General features: G+C 40.7%; 2 protein-coding genes across 2 annotated transcripts; one reads left to right on the forward strand and one right to left on the reverse strand.

Moving 5' to 3' along the window:
* The first annotated feature begins 175 nt into the window (after nucleotides 1-175).
* Nucleotides 176-4,719, forward strand: nme2a (NME/NM23 nucleoside diphosphate kinase 2a). Its single transcript, XM_080455945.1, has 5 exons — nucleotides 176-241; nucleotides 2,290-2,419; nucleotides 2,852-2,953; nucleotides 3,518-3,630; nucleotides 4,227-4,719. Exons 2-5 carry the CDS (start codon nucleotides 2,294-2,296, stop codon nucleotides 4,339-4,341), a joined length of 456 nt encoding a protein of 151 aa, XP_080312071.1. The 5' UTR covers nucleotides 176-241; nucleotides 2,290-2,293; the 3' UTR covers nucleotides 4,342-4,719.
* Nucleotides 4,720-5,376: 657 nt separating this feature from the next.
* mbtd1 (mbt domain containing 1) lies at nucleotides 5,377-22,269 on the reverse strand. The gene is made up of 17 exons (XM_080456393.1): nucleotides 22,105-22,269; nucleotides 20,910-21,114; nucleotides 20,249-20,382; nucleotides 19,871-19,985; nucleotides 19,710-19,792; nucleotides 19,037-19,154; nucleotides 18,576-18,710; nucleotides 17,519-17,607; nucleotides 15,859-16,093; nucleotides 14,708-14,763; nucleotides 14,201-14,305; nucleotides 13,898-14,045; nucleotides 13,219-13,301; nucleotides 12,757-12,991; nucleotides 12,254-12,325; nucleotides 11,427-11,579; nucleotides 5,377-10,494 (listed from the first exon to the last, which is right to left on the reverse strand). The coding sequence occupies exons 1-17, from the start codon at nucleotides 22,123-22,125 to the stop codon at nucleotides 10,376-10,378; spliced, it is 2,106 nt and encodes a 701-aa protein (XP_080312519.1). The 5' UTR covers nucleotides 22,126-22,269; the 3' UTR covers nucleotides 5,377-10,375.
* Nucleotides 22,270-23,983: the final 1,714 nt, after the last annotated feature.

The following is a 23,983-nucleotide window of genomic DNA, read 5'->3' on the forward strand; positions in this document are numbered from 1 at the left end:
CCGTACTTTTACTTGTAAAAGTAGTATTTCTACATTGCAGTATTGATACTTTTACTTGAAAAGTAAAACAAATGTGAGTACTTTTGTGCCCAATGCCTTTTGTGTGCCAGCTGAGCTCCGCCCCCCCCTTGCGGTATAAAAAGCAGGCGCGCACACTCAGTAGGTCTTCTTTTATAACCACGTCAGCCGGAGTAGTAGGATACCAGCTTCTCTAGAACAACCGGAGCATCACTGTCTAAAGGTAATGTCAAAACAACCTTTTTATTCAATACGTAATCCCTCATGCATGTTTCCTTTTGATTGCACAGCCTTTGCAGTTTGCACAGGGCTTGTTGTTCCGAATGGAACGATGATGATCTCAGGTAGCGAGGCAGTCGGAGCCTTTTGTTAATGGCCGTTGACTCTGAGCACTGTCTGTAACTATTAAGAGAACTATATCGTTGGTTCACCTTGTATCTTATCTTATAGTCGGTGTGAACTCTGCCATGCACTTAGCTTAGAACGATTTTGAAAACTCTTTATAGTCCGACTCAGTTAAAGTTCAGTGCTGGGTGTGAATGGCCCTTTAGTCGGTTGTTTCCGTAGCGTTAGCATAATGACTTCAGATATTGTAATAAAAGCTGCTGTGGCAACGGTTTCTATAGGCTCTAAACGTTGTACAGCATCAATAATACACTACCGGTAGTTACCCTCCTTTGTACACTTAACAATGGAGCGGTGCATAACGTGTCCTCCTGCTAACAAAGGACCATGTGGTTGTGTAACGTTAGGCCCCGAACGCCGGCTAATGGCAACATTAAGTGAACTTTTAGTGATTTATCTTGACCTTAAGAGTCGTGATGAAGCACTTTACTGTCGCTCACCGGGTGTGACAGATGGTTAAGTCAGCTCAGCTGGGGTCTGTCCTCAGGACCGATGCAGCTGGTCTGGTCCAGGCTGTCTATGTGCCGGCCGGCCTGGGCCTGTGCTACATGACATGTCAGCACTACTGTTGCCAGGTTTTACGAGAGAAATAAGCTACCAGGTTTATGGAAAACAAACCCAAAAGAAGCAATTTAAGGCAACATGAGCACTTTTAAACCTAAATGCGTCGGCTATTTGACAATATAGCCGATATACAAGCTCACACCGCGCGTTGTGAGCTTGTAGATCGGCTATTTTCAAAACCTTGCTATAAAAGATGGAAGATTTGGATTTTTAATAGCCCTGAAACATGACATCATACCATGACAGTCATGGTGCCGAGTCCCCCTGGTCTAAAGTTGTGTTCGATTTTTTTCACATTGCCATCTCTCACATAAACGTTCAGATTGCAAACATAAAGTGCTTACCCCCGAGCCACGGATGTTACAAGGCGACGCGGACCGCGATGAGTACCCGTATCTCCCGTATTGTTCAATAAAAAGCATTTAAATCCCATCGCAGGCACATTTTTTTTCTTTTTTTGTAATGTATCAGAGTGCAATACACCTCCCAACCATTAGTGTCGCATGGTTGAAAGTATCGGAGAAAATGGCCGGCGATCGGATTAAAATGCTTTTTATTGAACAATACGGGAGATACGGGTACTTATCGCGGTTCGCGTCGCCTTGTAACATCGGTGGCTCGGTGGTAAGCACTTAATATTTGAAATCTGAACGTTTATGTTTATGTGAGATGGCAATGTGAAAAAATCGAACACAACTTTAGACCAGGGGGACTCGGCACCATGACTGCAAGCGTCATGTGAACCATGGCTAGATTTTTAAACATTCTACAACACAAAAGCTCTCCTGTGGCACAAAATATTTTAATAATCTATTGGATAACCACTGGCTTAATTTTTAACTGTGGAAGCTTAAGCCCAAAATAAGCAACAACACTTAAGAAACAAGCCGAATAAAACTGCAACCTACAACTGCACGAGCCCAAAGTTACTTATAATAATCGGACATGGCAACCTTGGTCACCACCAGCAGTCGGGTCCCAGATCACATGCCGCATGCGCTAAACCCACCACGCCCATGCGCAACTGAGTCACTAGCTGGTGTATGATATCCCCAGGCAGCAAGGGATCAAGATTTACACAACATGCTTGGCTGGCTTTAAGACATCAAGCTCATGTCCTTAAGGTTATCCTATAGTAATAGAGGTAACCTTCATGTCGTTTGATTTGTGATGGGGTCGGGGGCATCTGGCCCCAGAGCAGACTGTGCCAGATGTGCTCAACAACAGTGAGTGATCCGTTTTGATGCCTTGAGTTTTGTATTGGTGTCCAAGTTTTCTGACTTGTGTCTACTTGTGTTTCAGAATCATGTCAAACGAGGAACGCACCTTCATTGCCATCAAGCCCGATGGAGTTCACAGGGGACTTATCGGCGAGATCATCAAGAGGTTCGAAGTGAAAGGATTCAAACTCGTGGGCTTAAAAATGACACATGTAAGTGAAATCTGTACCTGCTCCAAATTTGCATTAGTTGTACTTTTCATATAATAAGCCGAACGTTTTTAAGTTCTATATTTGTCATGCCCCACATTCACATGTGTCCTTGAGTACCTAAGACCTTAGAGACCTGAGACCAGATTAGCATCAAGTCAAGTGTCACATTCACAGTTATCCTTCCGTGCAAGCATCTGCCCATGGGCTTGGAGGTTAAAGTCTTCAGTCAGTCTCACTTCTATGTGGCCTATATATTGTTTGTTCTCCAGATGAATTATCCATAAATGGTGTTATTCTTATCACTAAACACTGATATATGCACTGCTTTGCTGGTAACTGTCAGAGGGGGTTTAACTCGTGCTTCCCCTGTGCAGCCGGTAGATTATTTTGTCTAAAGATGGTAATGGTTTTGTTTTGTCCCCCCCGTCACAGCCCTCTGAAGACCTCCTGAAGTCGCACTATGAAGACCTTAAGGACAGACCATTCTTTGCCAGCCTTGTCGACTACATGCACTCTGGCCCAGTAGTTGCCATGGTAAGATGGTGAAACGCAAACAGTTGGGCAGTGTTTAACTGTGGCACTTGGTGTCTGAAGTGAAAGAAATTAGTCTTTTTTTTAATACCCTAGACAAAATGATGGACTTAAAAAATGGTTTACCGCACAAGGAATATAAAAAAAATCACACCCAGTGTGAAGTGGGCGGTGTGGTCACAGTGGTCATCACAGTGATGGAAATTCACTTAAAGAAAAGTAATATTGTGGACCAACCATTGTACACCCCTAACTTTAAAAAAAAATCATAATTTTTTTTAAGGTGCATAGTCCTATTTATAGGGCTATGCACATGTGTCATGTGTTCACTAGCCAATCACAGTCCTGAATAGTCCTGAATTGGCCACCATAGTGTACAATGGTGGCCAATCACGGTGCAGGGTTAGGGGGGTACAATGGTGGCCAATCACAGCGCAGGGTTGGGGGGGTACAATGGTGGCCAATCACAGTGCAGCGAATGTCGATGTCCAAACCTCACATATAGGGGCGGTTTCACCGCCCAAAAATGCTAAACTTGCATCTCCCTTGTGGTTGTTTTAATTCCAGGTTTGGGAAGGCAAGGAGGCAGTGAAGACTGGCAGGGTGATGTTGGGTGAGACCAACCCTGCTGACTCCAAACCAGGCACCATCAGAGGAGACTTCTGCATCCAAGTCGGAAGGTAAGGGCCACTAGCATACTGCTGCTCCATCAAAGTACAAAGTTACCTTGAGTAGGCCAGTCACAATGATTACAAATCGCAATTATTTGAGATCATTATTTTGGCATGATCGTTTCCATGTTAGTGTTCACGTTTTGAAATATTTTCAGACTCTGCAGATCTAAAAGCTCTGCGACTCATTGTGAGCTTGTACATCGGCTATGTCCACTTTTTTTTTAACAGCTGTTGAGTATAAAATATGGTGTATTTTGGTCATCATATGAGGCATTATAGATTTTTCGTAAACTTGTTGATTATTGGCATCGTCATTGTATAAAAAAATAAAAAATAAAATCATAGCCCTGTGCAACTTTTTTACAAGGCCTAAAAGCCACACAATTAAATCGTTAATCCCTATTATTTGTATGACAATTAATTGCAAGTAAAATGTCATAATTGTGACAGCCCTAACTGTGAGAGCATCGCTGCTGTTTACATGCCAATCTGGAAGTGTGCGTTCTAGAAGGCGCTGATGAGCATACAATGCTGGCACTTGATCTCTTGGCTCAATTTGTTGTGTGAACAATTGTTTTTGTTTTCTTCCCCTGCTTGTTCAGGAACATCATCCACGGCAGTGACGCAGTCGACAGTGCCAAGCAGGAGATTTCCCTGTGGTTCAAGCCAGAGGAACTGGTGAAGTGGACCAACTGCGCACACGACTGGATCTACTAAAACTGCTCCGGCCATGACGTTGACCTTACACACTGGTTAAGGACCGGTTCACTTGCCTCCAAGCCTGGTTCCCCCAATATTGGAGGATGGAGGAAAAGAGATCTGTTTGTAAATCAGTGTTTTTGACATCTCACATTCCCGTTGTACCTCATCATACTGTACCTGTCTGATTGGTCTCTTTGTAGGCCTGTTGTCAGTGTATTGCTGGTTCCATTTCTATTCCTTATGCACATTGCATCACCCAGACTAAATGTACTGGTTCCATTCCTGACTTCTATTCCCCATGAACATTGCATTCCCCAGGTATACAGAAAATGTACTTTGTGTCACTTTTGTTAAATGGAGAACAAGTTTCCAATAAAAAGCACTTCATTCCCATCTTTGTGTCTTAATCTTTCACGTGTATGGTCAAATGGGTCAATTTATATAGATTATAAACTTGAAGAGACCCAGATTATTGAACTGATAGTCGGTACTATGGAGAGACTGCTACTTGAACTGAACCTTCTGTGTTCTTCCTTGTTACAATTAAACACAAGTAGATAAGACAGGTTCTGACAGCGTTGACGCTGCATTACATTTTTAAGAGACAGATTGATGCTTAGTATAACTCATTTAGTGCCACTGGACGTAAAATACGTCCAATGTAATAAGCCCTGTGCCACAGGACGTAAAAAAGAACCAAGATATGATGATTTGAAAATGTTCTGCTCCATTCACTTCTTGTTTAACTTCTTACTGAAAAAGGCTGTATCTCGGCTCCTAAGCTCTTTTTTTTTTTACAATGAATTTTGGCTGTGGCACTGAATGAGTTAACCTGCCCATTAGTGCAGGCTTTATCTGAAGAGATTAAGAATAGATTTGCAGCTAGCGCCAGTGGCTGAACTGGGAAGGATGCCAAAAGGCCAGCAGATAATGGCTGGCATTTTTCTCACACAGCAGGCTTGGAAGAGAACCATGTCACCTGTGACCTTCAAAGGTTGAAGGGCTCAAGTTTGAAAATTAAACAATTTAGGAATAGACAGATTCTGTATGTTCCAAGTAATTATTTTATTCAGTGTAAAAGTTAATCTTACAAAAACCACCTTTTCACAGCCATGCGGAAACAGTTTGCAATGCTTGTAAACAAAATGAGCAATCATTACAACCAATAATGTTCCATTTGATTTTATTTACAAATTCAAGAAAGTCTATCAAAGCTTGATCACAGCACAAATTTACCATATGAAAGGAAACGTGTATAGACGCTATCAAAAAGATGTACAAACTTTAAACTGCAATCTAATATGTACCTCAAGGGTCAGTGTTAATTTCAATAGATTTATAACTATTCTGAACATATATTTTTTTTATTTGTATCCAAAATAAATTTCGAACCATAACTTAACCCTCTCAATTCACAATAACAGTTTCTGACAATAATAATCCCAATACGATAAGTCATTTTTATCAAATATATATAGCACCACGATATAATGGTTGAATATAGTTGGGGCTATCACATACAAAAGACCCGTGTTAGTATCCAAGGAAAAAAAACAACTATCTCCAATCCAGTCCATGGCACTGTACAGATCTAAAAGGATTGTTTGGGTGTAATCACTGCAGAACAGCTTCCATGACAATCCTTCTGAATCTGAGTGTGGGACGTGACTGGGAGATGGACAGAAGGAACAACCAATGACAATTACAACAAAAACAAGCTCAGAACAACATCAGCACAATGTTTTCTTTTCTTTTTTTTCCAACAACATGCATTCAGTTGATCAACGCACCCAGTCCCAAATAAGCTCCTCACTCAGTTCTAACTGGTCCTGATGCCCGCATAAATCCTGTGATGGGCTGGATCTAAGAAATGTGGTAGCATATTGTATTACACTTGCTAGTTTTCACAGATCTTAGGGGTGGACATGTAGAACTACTGGGTGGGGGAGGCAAAGATGTTCATCATAGATTGGGAGTCAAGTTGAGAAGGGGATGTTTAGATTGACTACTCACAAGGGAAAATGAGAATGGCTTTAAAAGAAGCCTTTTTTCCTTAACAAAAAGAAATATGCAAACAGTGTTGATTGTGCGTTTGATTATTTTGGGTTATCTGGGAGAGGGTAGCAGCAAAGTTAGCCCATGAAACAGTCTTTTCTTTTGTACTAAGATATTATGCAGTTTGGTCAGTAAATTAAGATTGTGACCATCGTTTAAACGCTCAATTCTCCCCTTCCAAAATCAGGGAGGGAAATGAATCCTAAATGAATTAAATTCTAACCTGAAACCTATATATGATTGTGAGACACTACTTTTATTGCTCATTTGGTCTTGTAACCATAGCCGTCTAGTTTAGTTTAGTGTATCCAATGAAGCTGTAGACAAAGAAAAATGGAACCTTGTAGAAAACAGATTAATCGATAATCCTGTTAGAAATAACAGTGGAAAAAATCTATAGCAAAGCAAGAAGACGAGAAGAGCTTCACTAAACATAGCCTTGAACGTTTGAACACAAAGTGTTTCTACATCATCAAGCCACAACACAGAACAGTGGGAGTAATAAGCAATAAAACATTCATACATCAAATGGGAAGCAAGATAAGACCTTTTTTTTCTTTTTTGAAAGGGCAAAGAAGTCTTCTTTGCGTTGCTTTTCACAAACCTATGAAATTAGATTAGACTTGTAATGCAACCATCTTTTGGCGACGTCATGACGTGTGACATGCTGTTGAATAAAATAAAAAAACATATTTTCAAGGTGAAAAGTGTCAACAGGACGCAGTTGAAAATACATAATTTGTTATCAATCTAAATGTTGCATGACTGTTGCCAAAGCATAAATCAGGCATTATAACCAAGAACATGTTTCCAAAAAATGCTTCCTGAGAATTGAATTGTGAACCTTACTGGTATAAAGACAAGTTATGTATCATTTGCCATCACTGAATAGCTTAAAACTATTATGCTTTTCAATATAGTATTTGGCCATATACAGCAATGCTATATTGTCATTTATCAACCCCAGCTCACAAAATCACAGTTATACAATACAATTGAGTTAAATCATCTCTTATGTAAATTATATTTAAATGTAGTGATCTTGTCATTAGAGGTGTAAGACGTTTATTCAACATAAAATAATATGGGAACTATTATTGCATATCAAATTAGAGGACTTTGTGTGCTGTGAAAAAATCTTCCATGTTTGGTGTCTAGTTTTCAAGTGGAACATTTTAAGTTATAGTTTGCATATGCTATTACACTGCCTAGTTCACACGTTCTCTTTACATTTGCTAAACTTGCCTAGCATGAGGAGGTAGTAGATAAATAGCTGCATAAATCTAGCTGTAAATAACAAAAGAATGTGGATTTGTTTTTCCACACATGCATGCAATAGAGATAATTACAAACTAATCAGGATTTTTGCTCCATTCCATCATAGCTGCAAGAACCTGTTCTGACTAAATAAAAATGATCTGTGTATTATGCAACTTTTAGATCCCATTGTCTGTGTGAATGTTGCCTTCAAAAGTAATAGTAAAGCAGTGCATCATTTGTACTCTTATTACTGACTAAAAACATGTTATTCTGTGGCTCAACTGAATAACTGACTCGAGTTTGCATCCATATGGCTCTGACAAGAGAACTACCCAAGCGATGAAAAACAAAAGTAATGCTTTGCATATCATTGTAATGTCTGACACATCCGTTCATTCAGTTTTCACTCAACTGCTTGGTTAAGAGATCATTACTTCTGTTTTCTCAGAGTAGACAAGCGTCCATGCTTTTCTACGACCACATTTTTATTACAAATGCTGAGTGAGAAGAGCTTCCAGCTTCAATTTTGGACCCCTTTGTCCTCCGCTGGGTATGAATGTTTACACATGGTTCAAAACAGTCAGTAAATCTGGCTGCGAAAGCCGATACCTGAAGACTTGTAAAGGTGATTTTCAACAGGCAAATCTGACTGGTTTGACTACCTGTAGTGCAATCAGTGACAGTGTTCGCATAATGTGCCCATAGCGACCACAACTTGCATACTATGCATGGCCAAAGAATTTTCTATGAGTGAGTATGCAAGTTTGGACAATGGGAATCAAATAACTTGTCAGAGTGTGCCCCATCATACCAGTAAGGTTTCTGATTTATACAATATACTCTGCTGGTCAGCTATTGGGACCCCTTGAAATGTTACCTTTTTTTTTTTTTTTTACCCCATCAACAGCTTCACTATTTGTTCTCAGTATTATATAACAAATTTATAATTTAAGGATTTCTGGGGGGAAATTACATCCAAAGTAAGATAATCTATTGAGGTTTTAAACATAGGAAAAATAAACCTTAAATATCAGAATAATTGTAGATAATACGTTTTTCACAGTAAACACTGTGTTTGGTCTTAGTGACAGCTGCCTAAATTTGCACAGTAAACAAGCAAACCCAACATAACTAAATGTGTAAACATTAAACAGGATTGCTAATTGTCTGTGTTTTCCAAGAATAGGTACATTTACCAGATACATGTGGAAATACATCCTCCAATTACCAGGTTCGAGGGATCACTGAAGAGTCTTTACAGAGCTAAGTGCAGAGTGTGCTTGTAAAAAGCCACTCACATTCATGCATGTGAATCACTGTAATAAGTTGCAGACAAGATTTAAAGGAGAAATTCTCCCAGTACGTTTAGAAATGTATTAACATTTAAAAAGGACAGGTTACCAAAATAGAGTTCCAATTATGACCCTAGACAAAACAATGAGTCACAATGAGTCTTCATGCAACGCATTGTAAGCTTGTAGATCAGCTATCTAATAATTTTGACTTAAAACCACTTTAAAAAGGGTTGAAAAGTCTTCACCTATTAATGACATGCCCAAAATAGGGACATCAGGGTGAAAGTGGTTAAATGTATCATGATCTATTTTGATTCTGTAATTTTTTTGAATTATTAAGTGCAGCCGGGGAAAATGTCAACCTGTTTTTAAGAGAAGGTAACAAGGGGGACCAATGCTGAGCGTCACTGTACTATTCAAAACCCACTCTTTAAATCACATCTGTTATAGCTATATACTGTAGTTCTATATGAATAGGTCTCATCATACTTTATGAATATAATCACTCTGATACATACAACATCACACATTTAAGTACCCCATCCAGCCACCAAAAAGAAAATACAAAATAAGTAAATCATTTAAGACAAATGAACTAAAAACACTTGATAAAAACAGAAAAAAGCAAAATATATATATATCAAGACTTCAAGTACTATAAACAAAGCAAGTCCTCCTGGCAAAATTGTTCAAAAAACAAAATTATAATCAAAATATACATCATTCTGTTTCCATAATCACCCTCTGTTCTCTCTCCAGGTCAATGGGAATTCTGCCTGTAACGTTAGTAGCTGGCTCTCATACCTGATAAAAGAAAAAGAAATCGAAAGACCTGGCTCAATGAATGTTTTGTCACAGTTTCTACAGGTCTCTGTGCGTGGCCCAGACTTGGGTGGGGTCAGAGTATTGGCAGAGGCAGGATGGAAGGCCGAGACAGACCTACGTCTAAGCAGGACTCTCAAGGAAACGAGGGGTTTTGTGTGGATACTTCCAGAAGTCTAATTGTCTGGGTGGCTTTTCAGAGAGGAGAGGTGCTCGTTGCGGAATCATCCAGGGTGGTACGACAAAGAGAATGCCCAGATTTCAGTAACCCACCATTCCCCGGGTGGTTTTTTGGAGAGGCACAGAGCAACCCCCTCACTCATAACCCTGTAGGTGGTGTGAGGAGTGATCGAGCGTTGTGTGTGTATGTGCACACACGGCTACGAGGTTAGAAACAGAAAAACAACAAAAAAAAGTTAACTCTTGGAGAAGGACCATTCTCAGAAGCATGAAACAAGCCTCCCCTCCTCCGCCCTGCCATGGGAGGGGTGCAGTGTTGGTCTATGAGTGTTGGGTTTCTTCTGAGGTGAATTTGTACTGTTGTTTCCCGCCATCCTGTCCCTTGGGTCTCCATTGGTGCACCGTGACCCGTTCCATCCTGCTTGGTTCCTCTGACCTCAGGGCTCCTGTTTGATGTAGTAGCTGCCTGAGCCGTTGCTCTCTTGGTCGGAGATGCCCTGGGAGAAGGTAAACTCATCCACCTCTGTCGCCTCCTCCTTCAGTCGCAGCAGAGACTCTGGCAGTGGGGGGGCAGAGACAGAGAGAAGGAAAAACAAGATGAGTAAGTTGACAAACATGCTTCTAATATGAGGAAGAACCTTAGTGTTGGTTTCCAGTTTCTTCCCAGTGGTTAAGTCAGATAGGGTTCTCCATGCACAGCAAGCACTGACTTAGCTACATGTTGTCCCCAGTTGAAATGGAAACAAAATTCATGCCATATGATCATCCAAAAATAGCGCAGTTATGTGGCAATACATTGATAATGTTCTTTTTTTTTTTTTTTTTTTTACAGTGCGGTTTTGTTCTTTACCCATCTTCTTTACCCCATCTAAGCTTAACACATTTCAGATTTTTTAGCTGTTTTATGCCAGAGATTTTTCATTGAGAAAAAAAAAAGTACTCAGGAGTCGAGATACAGAATTATTAAGTTTTAAGTTAACAAGGAAGTGGATGGGAGTCTAAATCTTCAAAAAATCATATCTCCTTGGTCTTTTTTTTTTTTTTTTACGCATATATGCGTTCTTGGCACTCAAGTGATGGATTCAAAAGAACGCATATATGCGTTCTTGGCACTCAATGTGTTAATACATTGTTGCATGTCGGTCGCTCACCGAAAACAACGTGTTGCATGGGTAGCTTGAAAATCTGTCATTTTCGTAGAGCGACACAGTCATGTGACAAAGTACAAGTTAGGCTTTAACACAGATAACACTTCTTGTTTTGAGAAGAACAATGAGATGACAGAAGAACATGAATCACAACAAGCACACATTCACCAAGTTCATTGAACAGTTGAAACATGCAGCATCAACAGTAGTAGCATCCGCCACACAGCTCCACTGTGAGGGACCTACTTTGGGGGTTTTCCCAAACCGCTCCTTTAAGCAGCACCCTCTGCTTCGGAGCGCTCAAGTGCCGTGCTTGGTTTTTCATTAGTGTGCCGTTTACCTGGTTTGTGGGTTTGGTGGAGGTGGGTGCGGGGCCGGGGGCGAGTGGGCCCCTGGGCGGGATAAGGGGGCGGACTCTGCTCTTCGTCCCCCGAGAAGCTCCTCCTCCTGCCTGCCTGACTGAAGGGCCGTCGACCAACTGGAATCTTCCTCTCTAAACACCAAGCCAGACTCGGGGTAAGCTACCAGGGGCTTATTACATACAGGGTTCAGTTCAAGTCGAGCTTGTTTTAATGTTCAGATTGAATGTAAGGGGGAAAAGGTTAGACCTCAGGTGAGAATTGAAGCAGTAAACCCTCGTGCCATTATCATGTTGCTGTTGAGCCCATCTGAATAAGCCCCTGGTACTCATGACTGCCAGACCCAAGTAAGCAGATGCACCATTAACTAACAAGAGCAAAGCTAAAGCAACGCCATCAAACTGCTTGAGAGATGCTCCATGCAGATTATACTTTAGTGTACTGAAAGATCAGTGCACCATAGTTTGGTGTGAAAGCCTAGGCCTTTTGCTTTAAAGTGTCAACAAAAAACACCTTTGCTTCGGTGTCACACGTCACGTCATTCAATCCAAAAAGGGCCCAAAACACAAATGTCTATATCTTTCACACTGTGCCAAAATATTCTGTAACATAGACAAGTCAATCTGCCGGATAAAAACATTCCATACGTACACACCAAACACACAATCTGACCAGTGAGAGTTATTAAGATGAATGTCCACCTCTAGAGAAACTGACAAGTGACAAGAAGAGGATGGGGAAAGGAGGAAGTGGAAAGACGGGATGGAAAAGAGGAAGCTAGACTGACAATATAGGAAGGATTACTCACTTTTCTTTTGTCCCTTGTACTGTTGGGCCTTTTTCTTCTGTTTGGGCACAGTTGGTGTCAAATCTCTGGTACCTGAATAAGAATTAAAGTACTAGGACTTACATTTTGAAGAATACAGTACTTTAACCACCCTTTAACCAGCCCTAATTTAACCCATTTAGACCTGAGGCCTTCTAAATCCTGGATTTCTGAAAAACTTTGTATTCAATCGTTTCTCTATACTGTATATATAGCAACAACTAGACACAGAGGTGTTCCCGGCTTGAAAGGTATAACAACGTATAGGTGTTCCAGGTCTAAATAGGTAAAAAATATATATATATATATATTGAAAAGGTTTCAAAAATAGCCAATCTACATTAAAGCTCAAAATTAAACAGGTTTTGTTTATTTTATTCTACGTTTGCCTATAATGCCAGGGTTAAAGTGGTTAAAATGTAGAGTTTAACACCTGACATCCAAGTCTCTGAAATTCAAGAAATGCATCAGTGTGCATTGCTCACTCTGTGCAGCGGGTGGCTGGAGTTGGTATCCGGTCAGCTGACACCAGCCCACGGGGTAGAGGTCAGGTGACTCGCAATCCACCCATTGGTCGTACTCGTCTTCCCAGCCGTCAAAGTGGATCCGCAGCAGCCGGTGGACAATCCGCGTCACCGTGCCGACACACACCAGCCGTGGTTCCATCAGATCCACGGCCTCCAGCTTCATGCCCTGGCGGAAGCCGTGATTTGGGACATCCTGGAATGCCGAAAAATGGCAAGAGGGAACAAAAAATAAGAATAAAAATAATCATTTTACACACTGTAAAAGCAGATTCTGATAACACAAATTATTCTGATATTTTTTGTTTTTGATGTACTTTTAACCAAATCCAAAAACATCTTCCATCTTCACAGGGGAACTGGAGGCAAGGCAATTAAAAAAAGGATGAGACTTAAAAAATATATACTATTAATGAAACATACCTTGTTAAAGAGCTTGACAGGAGCAGCTATTGAACCCGTTTCTCTGAGGTAGTCAAACCATTTAAATGGCAGTTTAGTGTACCCTGAGGGACAGAATCATGGTGAAACTGGTATATTAGAAACCCTATGCCAAAACAGGAGGCCACAGACAAGAGGTCAAAATAAAAAATGAACTAAATTGTTCCAAGTAGATTAGGTTTCTAATAAAGACATTTCATTCTGAGGATATGAGCGCCGAAGGCTGATTTGGGACAGCTGGGTGTGTTCGAAGGTTAACCCATTCAAACTGGGAAAGCGTCTGTCATTTAGATTTTTGCGTTGGCTATTAAAAAAAATCACACCCAGTGTGAAGTGGGCGGTGTGGTCACAGTGGTCATCACAGTGATGGAAGTTCACTTAAAGAAAAGTAATATTCACAGTCCTGAATAGAGTCAGCGGTGGCCAATCACGGTGCAGGGTTAGGGGGGTACAATGGTGGCCAATCACAGCGCAGGGTTGGGGGGGTACAATGGGTGGGGGGGGTACAATGGTGGCCAATCACAGTGCCGCGAATGTCGATGTCCAAACCTCACTTATAGGGGCGGTTTCACCGCCCAAAAAGTGTGACAAACTACTGATTCAGAAGGCATTTGTAGAATCGGCCTCAGGTCTTAATGGGTTAACGAGGAAAGACGGGTACCTCTAGGGGGCGTGAGTTCAATCTCGTTGATTTCACAGAAGCCGACGGGGTAGATGGAAGGAGACGTGGAGTGATAGCAGAACCAGTCTGAGCCATCCACCGCCTCCGAGCCATCGATCCCAATCATGAGGTACCCATCAGCCAACACCTGTGCAGAGCAGACAGAAGACTGAATCACAATATATGGAGGAGGGTGGGGCCAGAGTCATGACAGCGGACTGAAAACCCTCCTCTAAAATACCATGTCATTCACTTCTCTAGTAGTGCCATCTCTCACTTATATTTTGTGTCAAACCGGCTCACCTTTCTTACAGTGGCTACACATATAGCTGAGAGATTGAGAGGATCGATGGCCTCAAGTTTCATCCCGTCCTTGAACCATTCCCCGTTCTGGTCCACATCTTTCACCTAGCGGAGCAGCAAAGAGGCATTAGCAAACCTTCTCACGCCAATACACATAAGACCATCCAAAACAAATACCGACCCAAATGTTCTTAAACTGATCATGAGACCATTCAATACTAATGAAGACAAGTTACAAATAACACACTGGATATATAATGCACTTTAACCACTTAGGGTTTATTTTGTCGTACGACGGACAACGAAAATAGCTGATCTACAAGCTCATTAACGTGTTGCATTGAAATGCGGTTGATTGTAGAGCTGCCATTTTTGCTATCATTGAGAAGGTTTGACTATAATGACATGCTCAAACGGCTGAAGGTTGTTCAAATGTAAAAAATAAATAAATAAAAAGAGATGATTACATTAATGCAAATTAGAACATTTAAATATACTTAAATTTACCTTCTGGAACAATTGTGAAGGAGCATCAACCTGACCCTCCATCTTCTTGGTCACATCTGGAAAACAATGAACAAGAGATTTATTTATAATGCTTTTGTTAAAGGAGGTTACATTTTCCACTAAATGGCCAAATTAGATTAGCCATTAAAAATAAAATGTATATTTAGTAAAGGTATTGCTCACATGCAATAAATTGTAAAAAGTCACACACAAGTTCTCTCTTTATCTTCTTTAAAATACCTTTTTAAAACATACTTTTATAGAAGGGCCTTTCCAGGGAATAAATGTTATTCGAGTCCCATAATTGTTTTTATTCTATTTTCAGTTTTATGTAAAGAACTTTGTTCCAAGAAGTGCTTTATAGATAACTAATGTGTGTGTGGGGAGAGAGACTGGTGGTTTTAGAGAATGGTGGCACCATGCCAGCACACAGCCTGCTAAATACCATTGTCTCCACAACACAGCATGGAAAAAGGCAAGTTACTGCAGGATGGTAATACGTTTTGTTCCGACTAGGTGATTTCATGTGGTGTCAAATTTATGGTCTAGCCTACACAAGTTTGCCGACCAGGAAGTGTCAGGTGATCAAGTCAGGGAAATCGGGATTCTAATCTGGATGCAAACGAATTAGCCAAATTGTGACGTGATCACAACTCAGCCAATCACAAAGGATATCAATGAAGGTTAGCCATCTTTTATGTTAAGAGTCAGACTTTGCTCAGACTGGAAATCCAAATCCAGCCCAAATAATCTGATTTCTTATCCAGATTGGAGTGGGACTGGTTTAATGCAGTCTCAACGAGGCTAAGTAAAGTGATTCAAATATGATGCCAAAAATCAGTTTCAATGTGGTTTTTCGCTGTTCAGACTTCATAAAACCAATCTGATTCCAATCTGGATTGGCCAAAAATCTGACTTGGAGTGCCAGTGAACATAGCCTTATTCCATGCTCTTCTTCCTCATGTGGGAATCAATAACATATCCAGAGGTACTGAATACAGATAACAAACCACACATATGGCAAATATCCACATAAGTATTCAAACATGGAAAACACACACAAGTGACATGCCGTTTAAAGTGGTAAATATATGAGTTGACGCTTGAAGTGGTGCAATCCGTTTGAATGTGGTGTTAGCATCCAAACCTACCAGATCTCTTGAAGCGGTGTCCGATGCTGCGGGACCAGCCTATGTTATGGATGAGGGGGCTAAACATGTGGCACCAAAAGTCATCAGAGCCGTCCTGGCTCTCCTCATAGACCAGCCTGAGGCGTCCTCCGATCACCTGCTCCACCAGCGCCACCCGTGTCCGGCACAGGTGGTTCTTATCTACCACCTCCACCCGCATGAATTTCTTAAAGGGGAACTGCATGTTGTCATGCACCTAAGGAGAGGATGTATTCAAATGAAGAAAATACACAGGATATATGATATATCAGCCATGCTGAAATTTGGTATAACTTGGGTTGTATACAATTTATCATCAGTTTAGACTCTAAACAGTATAAATATACAAACATCTATAATCTGTACATTGAAACTATACAAACTATAGGATGCCAGGTCAACAAATGAACCTGGCATTTGTCTAAATAACATGATATCTAAATTACGTTTTAACTTTTGCATAAGCCTGCAAGTGCTACGGGCTAAGGTGGAGTCTGAAGAGGTGTAGCTACCTTGAGCATGATGTAAGACCAAATATTGTCATCAATGGCGTTTCTTTGAACAAGGAACCTTAATGGCGATTCCATTCACTTTAATTGTATGGCAAAACAGTTCTCAACATTAACAATTACTGATACGCCAGTATCGGTGTCCTATAAATGTGTTACATAAGAGAACTTCCATCAAGAGTAATGGCAATACAATATTTTGTCTGCTTTGTTTGTAATTTTGAGACCTGTTTCACCATTCTATGAGAGTAAATAGAATCGCCACATCTAGTTTCTTGCTCACAGAGGACAGAAGCAATAGATAACTAGAAAAAGTGCTCCTCGGAGCACAGGTCTCCGCCAGGTCAGGTACGTTATTCTGGCTTCCTGGTGGCGCTATAATAGGCCAATGTGAAAAGGGTGCCATTTATTGTTAGGTCTTTCACGGCAATCAGACACTGAATTCATGATTTGAGGCATTTTGTTCCAAAAATGTGTTTTGCTAAATTAGACCTGCTGGTGGCGCTATAACAAACCAATGTGAAAAGGGTGGCATTTCTTCCTCGGCATAGTGGGAATGTGCGTGTGAAATTTCACGGAAATCGCAAGCTGCGTGCATAGTTTGAGGCTTTTTGTTCAAAACGGACCAATCCTGCAAACTTTGGAAGCCAACCTTAGGCAATGAGGATGGAATATGGGAAATCGGACAGATCTGTGTTGATCACATGACTGTAGAGATACTGTGTACCGATTTGCATGACGTTTGGATACAATCTGTAGGAGTAATATAAAGAAATGGGTTTTGCACAAATCGGCCTCCTGATGGCGCTATAACAGGCCCATGTGAAACATTTGGGGCAGAGGTTCTGAATTGGCATCCAGGGAGTGTGTGTGCACAGTTTCGGAGCGACCGGGCCAACGGTGCCGGAGATTAGCTGCTAACACACAGACAGGACGGACGGACAGGGGGTAAAACATACTCTCTCGCCATGCCTTTCGGCCTGGCGGAGACAATGACTGACAATATTTTGACTTATATTATGCCCAAGGTACAACACACGGTTCGACTAAAGTCCAACATAGCTTTAAATTGTCAAGACAAATCCATAGGGATGCTGCTGATTTATATGAGTGTGTGCGTGTGTGACACGTACCTTGGCAGTGAAATCAGGTGGCAGTGTTTTGGCTCCAGTGAGACGTTTCACAAGAAAGGCTTTCCAGTTAGAGTACTTATGTTGTATAGCTGTAAGGGAGACAAGCAACAATTTGCACTCGACTCCACAACTATCCAGGAACATAAAATAATAAATCACCAATAGTAGATCATTAGGATGGATTTTGCCTGGTGAGGTCCAGGTGGGAAATGCTGCCTCTTGTGGCATCTTATTTTGGGCCTCTATTATACATCTGCTGACAAAGACCTTTCTCTGTTCCCAAAATAGCCTGGTACAATCAGCTTAATTATAGAAATGTGTGTGTGTGTGGTATATATTGGGTAGGTATGGAGGACTTGTCACAATCCTATCAATGTGACTTTTATTCTCAAATAGTCTTTACAGAATTGACACAATTCAGTCATTTTATCACCAACATGTCAGATTAGTCCAAGAATATTTGTGTTTACATCGGCTGACAAGCAGCATGGATGAGTTGACACTTTGGATGATGTCAAACCCTCATTCCAAGGACTGCGATTATGCCTATTCAAATTTAACTACTGCAAATCATTACTGACACCATGCAAAGTTTTACATTTGCTTGACTTGACAGTAGACTGATAGTGTGTCATCAACATATCAGAATGGACCTCTCCAGGCAAGGATGGGTTGGAATTAGAGCCCAAATTATGCCTGATTTTTGGGCCCAATCCCGATTTTAGAATCCTAAACCACGGTTTCTTGTCGTTTTGACCAATATTTGGTCAAAATGTGCAACAATTTCTTATCAATTAGAAAAACTTGGATTAGATTTGATGAAGTTTCTATTTGAGAACATTTAATTTATATGCAAACAATTTTTACATCTTTAAATACAACTTTTGCTAATGTTCGCTATAATGACATGCCCAATACAGAAGGGGCTTCAGGTTTAAAGTGGTGAAAAATCGGGACAAATTGGCTGCACAATTGCATTATTCGATATAACAAGTCTGATAACCATGTATCGACCAAACCGATACATCAGTCTGGCTCTAGTTTGAATGAGACTCACATTTTGGAGGTACGAGGGGCTTGCCACTCGAAGCACACCACCCCACCGGGTGCACTTCAGGAACACAGAGATTACACCAGAAGTCCTTACTGGTATCATTGTCAAAGCCCTCATACCGCAGGAGAGCCTTGAACCCTGGACAGGAATATGCAATCTACAGTCAAAATCCATTCACACACTTACAATCTCTCAATATTTACACCCACACACAGAAAACGTACCTTTTAAATCTTTTGTGAGAAAAATGATTTAAGCCCTATATAGTTCAGTTGACCGGGGTCCCACAGGGAGTCCCCCCCTCGACTCTAAATCTCTGTCTAAAATAGCCGATCTCCAAGTTGTTAGCTTGTAGATCTACTATTTACACCAAATGTTCACCCATTATAACATGCCGAGAATAAGGACACTATGGTTTGTGTGGTTAAATACATTAAAAAAATTGAAAAAAGATTGAGCCTTACCTGCTAGCTTGATGATTCCCGCTATCCAGTAAACTTTAGTGGAGAAGTTGGTATCCGAGTTGAGGACTTCAACTCTAACTCCTTCTTCTATGTCTCCCCAGCATAAACCCATAGGGGACTGGAACACAAGAGGTATCAGGCCAAAGCTTATTCCATTGAAATAATTTGGCCAAAGGGTTTTAAACAGTTAATGAATTGACACTCTACCCGATAAATCAGTGGTTCTCAACCTTTTCAGGCCGGGACCCCCTAAAATAATCATATTTGAACTGGGGACCCCCACCCTGTCAAGTACTTGGAATTGTAGGAGATGAGGCAATACATTCAGTTTGACTCGGTTCCACAGATAAATATTGTGAAAATAGAAGATCTACAAGCTCACAACTCCTCACGTTGCGAGGCGTTGTGAGCTTGTAGATCGGCTTTTTTAAATAATTTTTTACCTTTATATTATTTGACAAGTATTTATAGTGTAGTTTGTTGATTATTTTTTATGCAGTAATGGTCTTTTTTATATATTTTTTAGGCATTAAAAAGATCGTTAAAGTCCTTAAAATTGTCACTTTACTATACTCTGGGGACCCCCCCAAAATCATATGGGGGGTCCCGACCCACAGGTTTAAAACCACTGCGATAAATCACCAGGGGCTGCCCAGCAACAGTTTGTACTCACATGTTTGAAACAGCTGACTGGAGCACCACTCGTGTTATTGCTACAGATGTATTTTCCCCATTCAAAGATTTCAACAGGGATCACTGGGAGAAATAAAACATGGAGTTAAGTAGAAGGTATTTTCCCACCATAACACCACTGCCTTTTTTTTATAAACATACCGGCTTTTGATTTGGCCTGGTTCTGTTGACTTGCTTGGTATTGGGCATATGCAGCCAGCTTCGCCATTAAGGGTTGTTTCTGTAAAACCTTTGCCTTTTTTGTTGGTGGTTTGCCCTTAAAGAAAGGAAAACACAATCAACACATCAATAACACTGAATGAAGACAGTTTGATCCAGTCTTTAATGCATTTTTGCATGACCCTGATGAAGGCATTGTTGCCGCAACGCGTAGGTACATTTTTTATTCTTGCTAAGCATTAGCCAGACTATTAAAAGGCGTTTTAACTTTTCCACAAGAGTGCCTTGGTCTCATCCTTTGTTGCCATGAAATCAAATGTGGAGAACAAAACATGCAGTGCACTGAGTTTGCACACTTACCTGGAGTCTTGCCAAGATGCTAGCTTTTTTGGAATTTGAAGAATAACTCCTGGAGCAGGATACACTGCAGAAGCGCTTGGTTTTGGAGTAGAACGCGTCTCGTACACCAACCATCCCACACATCTCACAGGTGGCTGTGCAGGAAAGGCCAACACAAAAAACACCATTAATGTAATAATCATGTGGCAAGCATTGTTAATCTATATTATGTATTCACTACACTGAACTATATAAATCCATTCCATATCACAAAAACATGGCATTGCAGAGTAATTATAATTGCAATTTATAGTTTATAAATGTATATAAATAATGTATATACACATAATAGAAATAATGTATATACATAAACATACGCATTTGTGATTCTCTTCTCAACATTGACAAGCTTTACCCTTCAGATCATTTTGCACACCAGCATGTACAAACACATTAAAACCGGGAAAGCATCTTTGTCATTTTAGATTTTAGCGTTGGCCATTCAAAAATGAGCTATGAGCTTGTACATCTATTTTTTTAAAACATTTTTGAAAAATCTTAAGTTTGAGAACTACCGATTTAGAAGGCATTTGTAGAATCAGCCTCAGTCTTAATGGGTTAATGTATATTCAAGCATGTATAATGAGTCCCATAGCTGTAATAAATGTTTCCATCTACTAACCCATGCCAGCCTTGCCATCAGGGTAGGTATACACTTGTCCATTGTTCTTGATGATGGGCAGGGTGGCAGGAATGGAGGGCACCACCTCATCCTCACTGTCCTCTGAGCTGGAACTTGTGGTGGACTCCTCGCTGCAGCTGTCATAGCCGTCAAACATGCCGAAAGAGTCTCTCCGCTTTCGCTCTGGACGTGAGGTGCGTTCAGCCTTTTACAGATGGAAGAATTATGGGGGGGGGAATGGGTTAACCTGGTAATAAAGGAATCATAAATAATAATTATTTGCCTATAGATCTGTGCAGCTTTCCCAACAACATAGCTGAGCTGTCAGACGTTGGATAGTAAGCCACCAGAATAGGGAAGTTGACACACACACACACACACACACACACACACACTTATCATACAAAAATAGCCTTGGATCAAGACTATCATAAATGTATTTTATCGAGTCTGACTTTTACTTTCGTATAGATATAAAAATGTAAAAATTGATAAAATACATATATGATAAGTCTTGATCCAAGGCTAATCCAACAGTAAAATTCTACTCTTCACAAATATGCTAAAATAAATAAATAAAAATAATTGCAGGAACAAGACAAGAGCATTGGCCATCTGGTCGTTGGGACCATCATTAATGTTATTGATTATTTATCTACTGTGGTAGCAGTTTCCTCATCTGAGCATCACAGAACAGCTGACAGTTACAAACGCTATATTTTATCCTCATTCTCAAACAAACAGCAGTTTAACACGCAGCAAAGCACCAGCCCATCATTCAACTTCTACGACAAACGAGACACAGTCACAACAAACAGAGAGAACCAATTAGAAACACCTTGATGATGAGGAAGACGGGGGGCCTTTATCTGACTTAGCTCCTAGTGCTAGCCACCATTAGCACAGCTAGCTAGCTAGCGGAAACCTGTTCTTCCAGTTTGTATTAAAAAAGCAAACGGCAAAACAATTTCAATCACTGAGCACTCCAACACATAGGGAACAAATATAAGCATGGTTTTAATTTACGTTAGTTAGGCCTTGGGAGGTTTAATTAACAAGCTTTCAGTTTCATTTATGTTGTAGCAACATAAATGCTAGCTTGCTAACAGACAACAACAAAGGAGGAACGCTAGCCCTGAGCAGATCCTCCCTGATCGGAGCCTCACGGCCCTTAATGTTTCACTATTTTACTCACCAGATCCCTTGTGTCCTCCATTAGCCCCTCATGTAGATGACGTTGTGATTGACTGGGCCAGCTGATTGCGAATAAAGCCCCCTAAATCGGGGGATGCATTGGGCTTTTAAATGGTTTAAAGTCTAAAAAAAAAATGAATACAAACCAAAAGCAGGATATCAACAATTACAACTCCGGCGTTTCCGCGCATGTGTGACAGTGTTGCCAGATTCTTCTGTGACAGAAACAAGCGACTGTCTCTAGGGAAACAAGCCTAAAAGAAGCAACTATGTGCCATGGCCATGGACTGAATATTTTGGAATATTTTAACAAATCTTGTATGGGGGGGTCTCTGTTCTCTGGCACAAAATATTTTTAAATGGGGTGTCGGTGGACAAATGCATATTAATTTGGTGGTCCTTGACATGAAAATGTTTGAGAACCACTGGTATAAACGACATTTAGGAAACAAGGCCAAATAAGCAACTACACTTCAGAAACAAGCCCCAAAAAAAAACGCAACACAATCAAAATACCAATATTTACACGCATCTTACCAGAAGAACAAGCCCAACGTCGCTTATAATAAGCAGACATGGCAACCCTGATGTGTGAGCGTAACCTACTTTTCTGTGATTGGTCCAGGCCGGAATGGGGGTGGGTCACAGACTGATTTAGAAAACAAAAACATTGGGACACCCATCCCTTTGAAAGGTACTATACCATGCCAGTACATATCATATGCCAGTTTCAAGGTCCATTATTTATTCGGCATTTGAGCCACGGACCACCATTTGATGAGATTTAGCCTCTCAGAACCCAAGGTTTAGAATATTTTGTTATTGTTGGATAAGATATTGTCCACAATTTCCATGCTGTATTGATGTTGGCGCCATAGTAGCCCTAGAATGTCTGTGATCTTACATACATTTCAAGTATTCCAAATACACAGTCATAGATCTCTCTCGGTCCGCCACTGTGTAGTGCCCATCTGCGCGGCCATAAAAGTGCTCTAAACTCCGTCTGTACTCACCCAATAATTAATTCCTAAGACGTCTAGTCATATTTTGTCCTCTAGTTTCATATCCATGTGAAAGTTCTGCCAGAAAACGTGTGTTTAGTCAAATATCTCCACTTATTCACGAGCTGCACACGGACGAGTTCTGTGCGACGCGAGGGGCCAGGAATGATTGCAGCACTGAATATACGTAACTTCCTTAAGGACGCACAAATGTTTGGGACACACAATTGACAGGTGCTTGTGATTGATGCGGGGTAATGAATCATCACCTGCCAATTGTGTGTCCCAAACATTTGTGCGTCCTTAAGGAAGTTACGTATATTCAGTGCTGCAATCATTCCTGGCCCCTCGCGTCGCACAGAACTCGTCCGTGTGCAGCTCGTGAATAAGTGGAGATATTTGACTAAACACACGTTTTCTGGCAGAACTTTCACATGGATATGAAACTAGAGGACAAAATATGACTAGACGTCTTAGGAATTAATTATTGGGTGAGTACAGACGGAGTTTAGAGCACTTTTATGGCCGCGCAGATGGGCACTACACAGTGGCGGACCGAGAGAGATCTATGACTGTGTATTTGGAATACTTGAAATGTATGTAAGATCACAGACATTCTAGGGCTAGCGCCATAGGAGAGATGACAGGGAAACGTTGATCAAAATAACAATTATTTTACATCCTCTAATTATGTAGATTTCTTTTAAATTAACTAATACAGATGTTCAACAATAATTTAACTCTTGAGAGCGTAAAATGAAATCAAATAGACCCGTAAGAGATCATTTTCCGCTCTCAAGAGTTAAAGATCCTATACGGGTCTATTTGGTTACCAACTCTCCATCCTGGAACCTCCTCAAGGACCACTGTACTGCCACC

Source organism: Gymnoscopelus braueri (genome assembly GCF_963280865.1).
Source record: "Gymnoscopelus braueri genome assembly, chromosome: 17".
Lineage (NCBI taxonomy): Eukaryota > Metazoa > Chordata > Actinopteri > Myctophiformes > Myctophidae > Gymnoscopelus > Gymnoscopelus braueri.